The sequence below is a fragment of the Octodon degus genome, unplaced genomic scaffold (assembly GCF_000260255.1).
Source record: "Octodon degus isolate 3935 unplaced genomic scaffold, OctDeg1.0 scaffold00015, whole genome shotgun sequence".
NCBI lineage: Eukaryota > Metazoa > Chordata > Mammalia > Rodentia > Octodontidae > Octodon > Octodon degus.
In genome coordinates, this window is record NW_004524591.1 from 6332313 (window position 1) to 6346634 (window position 14322).

General features: G+C 44.7%; 1 protein-coding gene and 1 non-coding gene across 2 annotated transcripts; one reads left to right on the forward strand and one right to left on the reverse strand.

The window, feature by feature from the left end:
- Positions 1–577: 577 nt before the first annotated feature.
- Agr2 (anterior gradient 2, protein disulphide isomerase family member) lies at positions 578–13558 on the reverse strand. The gene is made up of 8 exons (XM_004626437.2): positions 13432–13558; positions 9157–9302; positions 8831–8894; positions 8679–8731; positions 7438–7511; positions 5159–5222; positions 3071–3154; positions 578–872 (listed from the first exon to the last, which is right to left on the reverse strand). The coding sequence occupies exons 2-8, from the start codon at positions 9293–9295 to the stop codon at positions 823–825; spliced, it is 528 nt and encodes a 175-aa protein (XP_004626494.1). The 5' UTR covers positions 9296–9302; positions 13432–13558; the 3' UTR covers positions 578–822.
- LOC111815378 lies at positions 11903–12042 on the forward strand. Its single transcript, XR_002820076.1, has one exon. It is a non-coding gene; the product is annotated as a U4 spliceosomal RNA (small nuclear RNA).
- Positions 13559–14322: the final 764 nt, after the last annotated feature.

Here is a 14322-nt window from a genome sequence, read left to right on the forward strand (position 1 = left end):
TCCTTCCCCCAGACTGTCTGTGCCCCGGTCATGGGGAAGTGAAGCCGTTCAGACAACTTGCTGTGACCCAGCACTCTAGGGACCTTGAGAGAGCACATGATTCCAGGCCAACTGTCAGGATTTTTTTAGGTGTGGAGGACAGATGTTCTTTGAATGACCTTCACACTAAATTAGGCTTTGGAATGATAAAGCCGGCTGCCGGGGTTTCTCCCGAGACCACTAAGTGAGATGGAATGGGGCTAAAATTGGATTACTAAACTGAAGTGTGCGCAGAGGCGTGTGGCCAGGGCAAGGAGGGCGTGTCTCCCCAGGAACCCCAATTCCCTGCGAAGCCTTTCTGCACTCACTGCTGCGCTGATCATGTGCTCGTTGAGGTGTCTATTGATTACTTTTCATGCCTCTTGACTGCAAGAATCTGTAACGTGGTGGGATGAGAACTTTGTTCTTTTTCATCAGTACAAATTTGGTCCTGAGCCCTCCCTGAACATTTTGTGTGAACCCAATGGTCCTATTTGGGGAGTGAACCGAATAACTGCTCTGTGGAAGACCCAGTTGGGAAAAATTGAAAGCAGAACCCTCCAGTTTAAGTACCTCCAAAAGGATTTATTTTTTAGAAAATCATGGCTTACTGCAGTGGTGTATGATACTGTTTTCATACACGTGTTCCGGAAGCCAATTTTAAAAAATAAAATGTGGGCGTAACGTTAAGCCGTAATCTAAGGCGCGTGTTGGCCAGGGCTTCTCTTCAGCCTTCTCCCGTCTCTGCGTCCCGGTCTTGAGGCCTGGCTAGCTGGGAAGAGTTTGCAGGCTCTGGTTTTCCCTCTACAGTTCAGTCTTCAGCAGCTTGAGGGCTTTCTTCATGTTGTCAAGCACTGAAAGGGGGAAAAGAAAAGCAAGATGCCCTTAATTACAGTAGTAGATTTAAGAAACTTCCAAACCCAGCTCCGCTAGTCAGTGTTGAGTGGGATTTTTTTTTAAGTATATGGGGACCATTTGGTAATCTTGTACATATTTTTCTCCTAAAAGTATCTGGCGTAGTTTTTGTGACAGTCCAGTTCTCTCATGTATTTATTCCTTTTCAGATCTGCTTCTTCTTAACTCCCTCTTCTAAAAAATCTTTTTATAAGTGCTATTGTGAATAAATAATTTTGGTTAATTTGCAAGTGAATCTTAAATTATGTTCATATTGCATGCTTGAGAGGTGTGTACAGTTACTGCAAGTATTTTAGAGGTAGGTGGGATGTAAACTAGAAAAATAGCAAAGCAAGGGCTTTGCCCGGATTCATAAATTTCTTTCATCCTCACAAAAACTCTGTTAGTATTTCATTTTTACATGAAGAAATAGGCTCTGAGAGGTTGATTCATTTGCTCAAGGTCATGTGCTAAGAAATAATGGGGTTGCGAGGTGCGGTGCCGCATGCCTGTAACTCTAGCACTGGACAGGCTGAAGCAGGAGGATTGTTGCAAGTTGGAGACCAGCCTGGGCTACAAATGCTACAAAGTGAGCTTAAGGTCAGCCTGAGCTGCATAGCAAGACCCTGTCTGGACAAAAAAGAAAAAAAAAAAAAAAAAAAAAAAGGGGGGGGGAGGTGGGGAGCAGGCTGGAGGATAGGTTGGTGGTCTAAACACCTGCCTGACAAGTGGAAGGACCTAGGTTCGATCCCCAGGACCACGTGTCACACCAGGCTCGGAATGCCAGGTATGTGGTACCAGCCCCAAGCCTGGCTTGGAGGCACACACCTGTAATCCCAGTGCTGGGGAAGCTGAGATAAGAGGATCACTATGACTCAGAGCTGTGTATCAAGATCTTGTACCAAATAACATGATTTTTAAAATGATAATAATAATTTTTAAAAAAGTAATAGGACTTCTGCTCCAAGGTCCAGACTTCTAGACCGCTAGCCTCAATTTCTGAAAATAAGGCACTTGATATGGTGAAAATAAGATGCCCACATGCTAGGCAGTGAGCCACTGTTCATTCAAGTCCTCTACAAGCACAGTATTCACTGCGTGCTCGCCATGCACGATGCTGTGGTGTTCTGGGTGTAGACACTGCCTTTAAAGAGGTCAGTCTTACTAAGATGCAAACACGGGCAGCAGTGGGATGGCTTCCCCTCGGCCTTGTGGCTTCCGCAGGGCACATGCCCCGTGGGCCAGCAGGGAGCTTTCCTGTCGCCCAGGCCCTGCCTCCTTCTCAGTAGAGTACCCTACCTCAGTGCCATCCCGGAGAAAATGCTGCAGAGAGCATGGTAGGATCCACTGTCTGTGCTCTGGCTACTTGGAGTGTAGTTAGTTAACTAAGAGACTGGGATTTTTAGTTTTCATTTTATTTAAAATAAAATAGCGACCTGTAGCTACTGGCTTACATATAGAACGGTGAGGTTCTAAGCAGCTGCAACAATTGATCAGAACTGATGTGTAGAATGAAACCTAGTTTCCTTTGGGGAAAAGCACGGATAATAGAAAAAAGAGGTGGATCTTTTGCAAATGAGGAGAGGCCCAAGAGATGCAGTAATGGGGCGGAGCGGGGGGTGGTGAGAGGGGCTATGTGCATGTACGAACTCCCCCTATTAGGTGCTGCAAATATGTGCTAATGAAAGATTTTTTTAAAGGACTGACAGGGCACAGCTAGCTGCCATGCTCCACCCAAGTCATTGTCTCCCCCCACTCCCATCTTCCATTCACAGCAGCTAATTGGGTCATCTTGCCTGGTCATCTTTAAATTGAATCTGAATTTAACCACAAATTGGGCTAGTTTCACCACTTCTGTTATTTGAGGGAATAAAGCATCAGATTAGTTCTGTGACAGGGGTTCTGTTTGTATGCCTGAGCAAGCACCCGATATATAGCTAGTGTGGTCATAGAATCCTCCTACAGAAAGAGAACTGGACGATTCATCCTCAACAGAGATTAAAATAAGTAAAACTGGGAAGGAGCGTGTGAAGTGCCTGAAGGCTCAGGTGAGTGGGGCCCACCGGGTGTGTGGTGTCCCTGAGGGGTGCATTGTCCAAAGGCTGCAGATAGGGAAGCCCCACACTTGGACCCCACCCACACAGGAGGTGCCACTTACAGAGAGCTGTGTCTGAAGGTTCGTAGGCGTAGAGGCGGTTTGAGTACCTTCCGGTTATGTCGGCTCTCACTGTCAGCGATGGGTCTGCAAGGGAAAGGGAAGGGCCATATTGTCTTCCAGAAGCCTCTAGTGCAGGATGAAGCCTGCAGCTTCAGAAGCCACGGCCTGCGAAGAAAGTGCTGCGTGGCGCTCCACCCTCCCTTCTAGTGCCCTGAGCCGCAAGCGCGGTGCCATTTGTGGAGAAGGTTCTGAGTCCTGCCATCCCCCCGTCTACAGTGACCCCAAAGCAGGATGATGCATGTTGGGGGAGAGATTCTTTATAGGTGTTTGCTTCGGTGAAAACATTAGTGTTCTCTATAATGGAATTATTCTAAATTTAAAAACGATCATATTTTACAAAGAACAACTTAGAAACATCTGCGACCCTGGTTCAGTTTTTAAAACAATGAATGAAAGAACACGATCCCCTGAGAATAGTAAGATCAAACAAGCATGTTGTGATTGTTAAGTGTGTGTGTGTGTGTGTGCGCGCATGTGTGGTACTAAGGACTGAACATAGGGCTGTCACACTGAGTTACATCCCTGCCTTAAAAAAATGTTTCAATTTTGAGGTAGGGTATTGCTAAGTTGCCCAGGCTAGGCTTGATTTTGTGATCCTCCGGACACGTCCTCCCCGGCGCTGGGATTTCAGGCGTCTGCCACTAAGTCCAGCACGATGCATAATTGTCCTTTGATTGGCTTGGGAGCAGCCCGGGATCACTGGTGACACTGAGGGTGTGTGGGTAGGTGTGCGGGTGTGGCCTTGGGGTCTATAACTCACCCCTTCTTCTTTGGCCCCATGAACTAAGCGGCTTTGTGGTGCCAGAGCCTTCCACCACGCTGATCCTGCCTGGGTCCAGCTGCCCCGAAACTTCTGTAAGCTTTGGGCACTGGGCATTGTGTCTCAGCCCCAGGAAAGCTGATGAACACAGTGTCCCTCACTACTATTTTTTAATTTGCTGTTCAAATAGATACTTTAAAAGTAGAGATCAGGGGCTGGTGAGATGGCTCAGTGGTCTAGAGCACCTACTTAGAACAAGCTTAGCAAAGCACAGGGACCGCGGTTCGATCCCCCAGCACCACATGCCGGCCAGCCCCGCCCCCCTGGTGGGCTGAGCTGGCCACACACACACAAAATAAATAAATTAATTAAAAAAAAAAGTAGAGATCAAAGAGGCTTCTATTATGCAGATGTATTCCATTTTGTTGTATTTTATATGTAACTTGAACTTTCACTAAGCATACCCAGAGCGAAATAGGGAGATAGAGACCTAGAAAATGTCCTTGCCTTAAGAGGGTGAATGAGGGAGCCTAGAAGTGTCCTAAAAGGAAGCCAGGACACGTGAAAAATGTCGGCTTGTTTTGGTTTGGTGGCGTATTCTTGGAATCTTGGCTCTCTTGGAGGCTGAGGCAGGAGAATCCCAAGTTTGAGCCCAGCTTGGACAACACAGTGACTTAGTGAGACCTTGTTCATAAAATAAAGAAGGGTTTGGGATGTGGCCCCAAATAAAGCCCTGGATTAAACCCCTAGTTCTGAAAAACCAAGAAGCCATCTATACTTTTGCAGACTCTGTTACTGGAACAGGAGTGGAATGTCATTTTTTTTAGTGTCAGACTGAGACCAACAGACACAATTTACTTAAGGTGAATTTCATGTGTTGAGCAATTGTTTTGAGAGCCCACCAAGGGGCTTTCTGGGATTAGGATGACAGACGCAGGGAAGATCTCTGCTCTATTTATGAGATCACCATCTAGTGACTGGACATGATAACCGAGGAATACTTTACCCAGGAGACACAATGCTTCCTCCTCAGCTGTAGTCACAGCAGAAGGTGAAAAGTGGAAAACAGAAAAAGCAGAGTCATGTGTAGAAAGAGAAGTTCACACGCTCCAAATGAAAATGACGGATGCCTCATGCCCTTGTCGGAGCTTAGTCCCGACCTTGACTGTGGTGAAGGGGCAGGCGACACCGGAGAGGAGAGAAGAAGGAGGCGGCCATATTTGCACCATCTTCAGAGAGTGGTGCGCTTCGCTGTCACCTTCACTTACCCACAAACAGCACCCTGGGGACGTACTGGCCATCTGGGGAAAGGTGTTTGTCAGTTGTTTCATACTGAAAAATTAAAAAAAAATAAGAAAGCACATTTTAATTTTCTTACTCTGGAGTTATTTTCTAGCTTGCAAGCATAACAATGCATCCATTAATGGAGCCAAGGACTTAAGATATGATAAGGGTCATTTCTTCCACAAAGAACTTATGATACAGATGGGGACAGAAGTTGTGTGCATGAAATATTGGTAAGAAATACAGTAGAATGTGTTGTGCAGCATAAGATAAGGAGCTGGAAGCATGCTACACAAGGAGCAAGAAAATTCGAGTGGGATGAGTTGGGAAGGAATGAAGATGTTTTGGGAAGATATTTTGGTTGAAGTAGCAGGAGATACTTCAGATTCATGAAAAAATGAAGAAGGTATTTTTGGAGAAATTGTAGAAAGAGGATTTTTGTGAGTATTCAGCAAAACAGTGTTTCTCTTCAATGAGCGTGCAGTCTACAGAGAGACACAAATAGGAGAAAACACTGAGCGTATAGTGGGTGAGATGTTATGCTGGGGCCAGGGTGTCAGCTCCTATGGTGCCTGCAGTGGGGCATGATCTCAGAGCAGCGAGTCCCAGATTTGGGAAGGAGTTCTGTTCTGGGAGGATGTTCATTGGTAAGTCCCCCAAAGTGAGTGTCGTACAACTTTGACAAAAATATACAATGTAAAGCATAAAATAACCTAAATGCATGGTCCGGTCTTATCTGTGCAAGTCTGCAGCTAGAGGGTTGGTATGTCAAGGACCTCCTGTGTGTGGGTGCAGGTGGCCCTCACCATTTCTGAAGGGGGCAAGGAAGAGACTTAAGTAGGGAACAGAACCAGGTCTGTGGAGAAGAAGCACTCATTCAGGGGAGTAGCACGTGCAGAGCTTCAAAGGTGGGGGCCATGGAGCTTCCTCCTGTGCCGAGCACTCAGGGGGGACTGCACATCAGGCATGTAAGGGGTGACGTGGGGAACCACCCAGCAGGTTGCTGCAGGGCCCAGCTCACACATGGCTTTGTGCACCGTGCCACAGGACTGTCACTGTTCAGCAAAAGCTCAGGACTATTAGAGGGATATTAGAAGAGGCATCCTGACCCTGATTTGGTCTTCTGAGCAATTACCCTGCCAGCCATGTGGGATTAGATGGGTTTTCTTATAGGCAGGAAGTCATTTAGTAACATTGCAGTAAACTAGGCCGAGTGAAAAAGTCACACATTCAAATTATGGTTGTGAGTTTATAAAAATGTTACAATAGTGTCCTTGCAGGAGGATTGCAATTTCAAACACAGCCCAAGCAACTTAGTGGAGACTGGTCTCAAAAAAAGGGGGGTTGGGTGATTGAGTGTGGCACACCCTGAGTTCAAGCTAATTGTAAGCTAGTGCAGCACGGTTGGGTGGACAAGCCGGATGACAGTGCCAAGGGGCAGAAATGAACGTGGGAACCTACCCAGGTGTAGCTAAGGTCCCTGGTGAATGTCAGAGGTGAAAAGTGGGCCAAATAGAACTTTATCAAGTCACCAACACCAAGGGGTAGAAAGAAAAAGGGAGAGGAAAGAATTATGGGTTGTTCTTTGAAGAAGCTAGCCAGTGAGGGGGACGAGAGAGCCTTTGAGGGACATGGTTAGGCAGAGTGACTTAGAAGAAAATGGACCTCAGATGTATGCTGAGCAGCAACAATGTGCAGAAAGGCGCCGGGGAGAGAGCTCAGTGGGCTGAGGGCCTGCCTGGCAAGCGCGAGGTCCTGAGCTTGATTCCCAGTACAAAAAAAGGGGAAAAAAATGTACAGAAAGAAGGTTCGAACACAGAAGAGACAGAACAGTGAAATGGGTGAAGGAGGGTGGGAACATATAAAGTTAAAGCCAGGAGGTGCAGCGAGATTCCACAGCTAAGAAGCTGTATCTCTCAGAGAGCAGGGCAGGGATTAAGGGGAATGATGCAGGAAGGACTGTAGGAAAATAATTTGCAAAGTCCCAGAGCCTTCCAGTTGTTACTGCACAGGGACTGTGCTGACCGCAGGGCAGTCATTGTCAGACAAGCGAAGCTTATTAATTGCTAAACACAAGCATAGGCCACATAGGGTATTAAGAGATGAAACATCCCCTCATTTCCAATCTGTGGGATGGGATATTTGGAAGACAGCCCGGTTAATTCAGTATAACTAAGATGCATTGAAAAATGAATCATCTATTTCTCTTAATGAATTTGTGGTGAAATGTCAGTGATAATGGAAGAAAAAAAAAAAAACTTACAACCAGATTGAGAAGGACAAACTTTTCTGCCAATTTCTGGATTTCCTTATTTTCAGCAAACACTTTCTTTAAAGCTATAATATAAAGAAAAATCATTAAGCCTTCATCTCCACATCGGTTAAAAACCCTGGTTTTCTGTCATGTTCTGAGTTGTGTTTCAATAATTCTTTCTTGCCCTTTAATAAGTGATTTGTGAAGTACCATCTATGTCATTTTCTGCCTGTTTTGCCATTAATTAATTAATTCATTCATTCATCCACTTACTTCTTTTAAAACCCATATTTATTGAATTTCCACCAAATGTTATGCAGAGCTTTAGGGTGAGGGGAGAGTGGAGTGAATAACAAGAACACACGCTATTTCCATAGAGCTCAGAGGCTGCATGCAAGAGACTAGACACAAACATGTAAATATTTATCAAGTGCAGGTGGAGAAATGTACTTCCAAGGAAAAACGAAATGATGTAAGAATTTGGAGAGATATGGGGTGACGAGGGCAGCTCTCAGAGGAGGGACGCTGGAGTGAAACCATGGTCCATTTTGGAGTTAAAGCGCTAAAAGTTGGGGGCTCAGGCCACTATGGGACAGAGAGAACTGCGTGAGTAATAGCGTTGAGGTGGGAGCAAGCTCAGAGGTTTGTGGAGCAGCACGGAGGAGGCGGGGTAGATGTGCAGGGAGATCGCGGGGAGAGGGTGGAAAGGAAGGAGCCCCTGGCCACGCCGTGGTTAGGAATTAGGATTTCATTTCGTTCGTGAGTACCTAGGAATTCATTCAGGGCCGGAGCTGGTTTGTGCTCAGCATCCTCACCCTGGCCAAGCGGGGCACTGCGGCAATAGGCAGCGGGTGGAAAGACCAAGAGCGCACAAAACGCGGGGGCCCTTGCTCAGGAATTGTGAAGAATTCTGAGGCAGGGACAGCAGAGCTTGTGTGACAGGCGTCTCCGCTCTGGGTGAAGCGGGAGCCGGCTGTGGGATACATTTTGAAGGCAAAGCCGACAGTGTCTGCGGATGTAGTGGATGTGAGATATAAAATCAAAATGTTCAGGATGAATCCTAGGGCTTATCCTTAAAATATGCACCCATGGTTAACACAGAATGGAGTTATAAACCAAGCAAAGTTATTTAATATGCCTTCACTACCTGAAGCATTCTTTCTTATTCGTTAGGTTCTAACGATACAAAGATGAACGATCCAGTCAGCCCTACCTCTAAGTCGATAAAGGATTTTAGGAGAATAAATCACCTTGACTGTGCGGGCATTCGTCCAAGTGATGGATGATCATCAGCGGTCTGTTGCTGCGCGAGACAAAGCGATGGGGAGGTTTTAGTGAGCAGGACTGTGGGCAGCCGGCGGCCACCAGGTGGCGGTCGCGAGACCCTGTGGAAACGCCTTACCTGGTCTTGGATTTGTACAGGGCTTCTTCGTACGTCTGAGTCCAAATGAGCTGATCACCCCAACCTACAACAACAATGAATTTAAAACTAGATTATAATTTTAGGCCCCAACCTGTTGAAACCCAATGGTAAAGACGCGAGATAAGTATATACCCAACAGCAAAGTAAAAGAAAAACTTCTAGGAAAGTGGAAAGACTTGTAAACTATGATAAACCCGGAGATAATGCATCCCCAAACACAGCCAGAGCAGACACTTCAGCCCAAGAGCGAGGAAGTCTTTCCCAAGGAAGTAGCAGCCCGAAGCCAGCAAGCAGCTGCCTCCCACCTCGGGAGAGGGTCTGGGGCAGTTTGGGCCGAGAGTCCTTGGTGTCCTTCTTAGCTCCGGGTTTCACTGTGGTTTCTTTGGCCAGCGTGTAGGACAGGGCCACCAGGAACAAGAATGCAGACACTGAAATTTTCTCCATGGCAAATCTGTACGGAACACAAACGAAAAGCACATGATTAGGAGTCTCCAAAATCTACAGGCTGTGTCTATAGCGGAATACAACAGAAACGGAGGCTCTGTTGGCAGTGGGTGTGTGAGCTTAGCGTAAAAATCCTTTCCATGAAAATTTTCTAAATAGGTACAGTATGGGTATTTGTCTACCCACCTCCTTACCTATTTGTCTATCTCTTACTGTCATGTTAATGGCTAACAGGTTCACAAGAGAAACAGAGATACACTCCATGGAAATAACTTGTCAGATAGGTATACTCCTATGGCTAAAGAAATTTACATGACAAGTTTGTATTTAGAGTGGATAGTATTAGGAGGTGCACTAAGGTCACCTCTTTTCCTGTCTGTCTCCTCGGTGCCTTTTTATACAGGTGAAGAACCTAAGTTTGAGAGAGATGCAAAGATTTATGAGATGGGTCTAGAACAGAGACTTCTGGATCTTGCTATGTTAGAGGGATGGCTTCCATCTTCCTTCTGTGCAATGAATGCCCTAAACGTGGACACTGCTTTAATCTATGGCTAAAATAGGAACATTGCCACTGAAGAATGAGGTAGAAATGAAGTAATTAATTGCTCATTGCATTTTGAACTTTTGGGCTTTGTCACTTAATTGAAGACTGAGACTCATACAACTCTCTCTCTTTCATGTAGTTTCTTCAAACTCTGCATCCTCTGGGAATTGACTAATACATGCTGTCAAGTTCTTCTACAGAGTTTCTTTGATTCTCTATGAACCTTTTTTTTTCTGTGTATGTGTGTAGGGTCTCACCATGCAGCTCGGACTCGTAGTGATCCTCCTGTTTACAGCCTCCCTAGCACTGGGATTACAGGTGCACGCCACCATGCCTGGACTCAGTCTCAGGCTCAGTGTGCCACGGGTTGGGTCCAGTGCAGCATGTGGTGCCAGGGAATGAACCCCAGCCCTTGCCAGAGCAGGTGCTTTGTTTGCTGGGCTATCTCACTGGCCCTTCTGTGGACCTTTTTTAAAGGTAGGCAGTTATTGAATGCATTTTAGTGCATCAAAGTATTCTGTGAGATTCATAGCACAGAGAAATAAGCCCCAGGATATCTTTTCATCAAATTAATTTTTCCCTTTTGCTGTTCTATAGTTAATTACTAGGAAAAGCTGAAGTGATGACTACAAACAGGAGTGTGGAATTCTATGGGTGAGGTGGGAGTGAGCTGGCAAAGCAAGTTGCATTCGAAGTCACGTGGGGTTGCCAGGGCTGTAACACGAAGAGCTGGAGACTTGGGCTCTGGTAAAGCCAAATGGTAAACTTCCTCAAAAAGAAAAATGAAACTATAGTATCTAATTCTAATATACATGTAGGTTTTGAATTAAGTCTAATGAACTCAACAAAGGAAGTGGAATGGACAAGGATTACTTAATATTTGTAGGACTGAAGTTTCTTATGACCTGATAATTTGAATGAGAACCTTTACAAAGTATTAGATGATTAAGAAACGAAAAGCATTGGTAGGTTACTGAATCCAAGTGAAGCCTTCTATTAAGCTGACCAGTTGTTATCCAAGAATTAGTCTGTAGACATAAAGTGTCTCACCCAGAAAAGACATAAGCAAAATGAAAGAGTATATTAGGGCCAGGGAGATAGCTCAGCAGCACAAGCACCTGCCTGGCAAGCTCAAGTTCCTGAGCTCAATCCCTAGTACAGAAAGAAAGAAAGAAAGAAAGAAAGAAAGAAAGAAAGAAAGAGAAAGAAAGAAAGAAAGAAAGAAAGAAAGAGAAAGAAAGAAAGAAAGAAAGAAAGAAAGAAAGAAAGAAAGAGAAAGAAAGAAAGAATATAGCTCCTTCACTTTCTACATGCTTAAAATATAGAAATGCCAGGAACAGTTTTTAAATTTCTGCAAAAACAACTCACATATACTACAAGGCAGTGGTACCTAGCCATCTTGATATGGAGACTTTTTAAATATTAAAATCCAGAACTTTAATGTGAGAAGCCTGGGTGACTCCCTTTCAGTGACAGGTGGACCTGCCTATTTTCTTTTTACTTGAAACCTCTTCCACCCACCGGTGGACCACCCTTTGGGGTTTCCATACAGGTGGAGCATTATCTACTATGGGTGGGCCACCTTCTCCTAACCACTGGACAAGACTAAAGCTGTATATCATTAAATTCCACACTTGCACCACCCCCAGCACAGGACAGACCCTCTGTTTCCCAACTAGTTTGTGCCTCATTTTACTCTGCTTTTGAGTGTGTCCTACATCTACTTCCAGCAATAAATCCTTCTCCTGTCTTTAAAATAAATGAACGAATAAATAAGGAGCTTTAATGTGAGAATTGTACTTCTGGAACTTATGAAATATACTTTTAAAAGTAACTATGTTTTAGTGTATACTTACTATAGAATATTTTTACTTATTTTATTAAGTAAATATTTTTGTTTCAAAAATATTTCATAGATTACTTTGATTTTATCAACAGGTAATATAGTATTTTATTTAATAATATCTATGTGTATATGAGAATAGAATAGTGAATTGGAGCTTAAGTGATTTCATTCAGCTCATTGAACATTCTTGCACAAATAGCCATTAAAACTCCTTGCAAGTTTTTCTCAGTGGCATGTTGTAGTCAGTGAGGTTTATCTGAGGTATGATTATTGCTAATTGAAAACTTTTCCCAATCCCCCACCATGATGACTCGAAATATAATTGTCATTAGCAATTTTTGACAGTCTGCATGGAGACTGAACAATCTTTGCTTAGCAGTACATTTACAGACGGGGTGTGGTGGCACAGGCCTGTAATCCCAGCACTCGGGAGGCTGAGGCAGGAGGATTGCTTTGACTTTGAGACCAACCTGGGCTACAGAATAAGCTCAAGGCCAGCCTGAATTACCTGGTGAGACCATATCTCAAAAAGAAAACAATAGGGCCAGCCAGATAGCTCAGCAGACTACTGGGCCTGTTTAGGCAGTTGCAGGGACTAGGGTTCGATCCCTGCCCTCCCCCGGGGTATGCTGAGATGGCCACTGAGACTGGGCGTGGTGGCAAGTGCCTGTATTCCCAGCACTCGGAAGGCTGAAAATAAGAGGATCACTATGAGTCCAATCTGTGTAGTCAGACCCTGTACTAAAAATACATTTAAAAAATTGAGAAAAAAAAAAAAGGCTGGGGAGATGGCTCAGTAGAATAAGTGTTTCCCTGGCAAGTGCAAGGGTCTGAGTTCGATCCCTGGTTCAAAAAAAAAACAAAAAAACAATAATCTTGCAATAGCTCCATGGATTACAGGTTGGAACTACTGATTTATTACACATGTTTTATGGCCTAGTCATTTACGGAGGACTAATATAACTCCTGCTGTACAAACATCCTGCTCTTTCATAATATGAAGAGACTCACTGCATACAGTTCTCAAAACACTGTCTGACTTGGGAAAGTATTGATAATTTAGAGAAACACACACACACACACACACACACACACACACACACACTCTGACACTGACACTGTGGAAAACAGCTCTTCTCACGGTCACCCGAGCCCTGCATTAGCTAGGTGTGACCCTGCAGGAGAGCTCAGTGTCCCTGCTCCTTTATGCTGCAGGAGAGCGACCAGCTCTCTCCTCTGCAAGCCTAGCCCGTGAATTAGAAGACAGAAGCAGCACGCATTCTACAGACACCGCCTAGCAAAAGACAACTGTTTCCTGACCTGCAGTACTTATTCTAAGGGAGCCCCTGAGTTGTGTTCTCAAAGTTGAGAAGCCTGTTGGCTTTCCCTTTAGTTAGCCAGTGGGACAGAAGCAGAACACGAGAGGGTGATCAAGTTTGCTGGGCCCTATCCCAGGCTGAAAATTAAGGAGCTGGCCCAGGTCCACACCTGCGCTTTACCAAAGGGGAAGGGATCACTGTGAATCCGCTCAGGTATGTAACCTTGCGCCAGCTCCAGCCAAAGGAGGCCTCCGGAGGCTTTTGGAGAAATTCCACTGTCTCCACCCCAAATCCCTACTGTAAGGCTTTATCACCCTGGGAAACTTGCATTTCTGTCCATTGTTGATTGCCTGCAGCTTTATGCGGCAATCAGAGACCGAAGCTCAGGCTAGCAAGAGCCCTTGCAAGGTGTAGTCCAGGGCCTTACCTGGATTCCCCGCCCACCTGCCTGAGAGCTGCCAGGGAGCGGTCCAAGCTTCGAGTGCACCGCAGTGCAGCGCGGAGCCTCTCTATTTATGCACCAGGGCTCACCTCAACCCCACCCACTAACCCTGTGTTCATGTGTTGCTAACTCAGAAGCAAATTTACCTTTTCCCAAGCAATTGTCTTCCCTGGGTTAAAGAGTTCCCTGCTTTAAAAAAAAAAACAAACTAGTGTTGCAAAATGTAATGTTTTTCAGCATGCAGGTCTCTAACTCTTTGTGAAAGTACATTATATAGAGATTTGAAAAAACAGGCAGAGTGCCAAAGCCAGGTAAGCTTTAAATGAAGACGGCTGATTTGCCCGAAGGCTGATTTGTCTTTCCGTGATTGGATGGATGCACACAAGAGAACGTGCAAGAGATTTTTCTTTTTCCACTCAAGATTATTCAGTTGTTCATTGAGGATTTGAAGACTGGAACTCAAATTTTCTGATAGAAAATATTGATCCTGTGTTTTGTTCATGAGGTCATATTCAATTCTTAAAAGCTCAGAATGGAGAACTCCTTAACAGTGAGGTGCAGGCCCTATAAAAATAATTGTTAAATGAGTTATGATCATAATATTTCAAAACCTTTTCACTTATGTGCATTCTTTCAATGCAGGCTTAAATTCTGTGGGATAGTGAGTCTCTACTGAATTTTCTTTCAATTTTGAAAGTTTGCAGTCATAATTTCCTTAAGAGTTGGATGGAAAAACAACGATTTGAACTAAATCCTCAAAACTAGAATGGTTCTTATGTAGACCCATAGTCTAGCCTTTAGAATATTTAATCCAACCCCTTTATTTGGCAAATAAAGAATGAAGATACCAAAAACTTAATGACTTTCTCAAGATTC

Excerpts from the sequence above, each read along its gene's own strand:
- Agr2 (XM_004626437.2), bottom strand. The coding sequence starts at position 9,295 with ATGGAGAAAATTTCAGTGTCTGCATTCTTGTTCCTGGTGGCCCTGTCC. Across the intron at positions 8,895-9,156 it reads GCCCCAGACCCTCTCCCGAG|GTTGGGGTGATCAGCTCATT; the intron begins GTGGGAGGCAGC and ends TTGTTGTTGTAG. Across the intron at positions 3,155-5,158 it reads CCCCAGGGTGCTGTTTGTGG|ACCCATCGCTGACAGTGAGA; the intron begins GTAAGTGAAGGT and ends TTTCCCTTGCAG.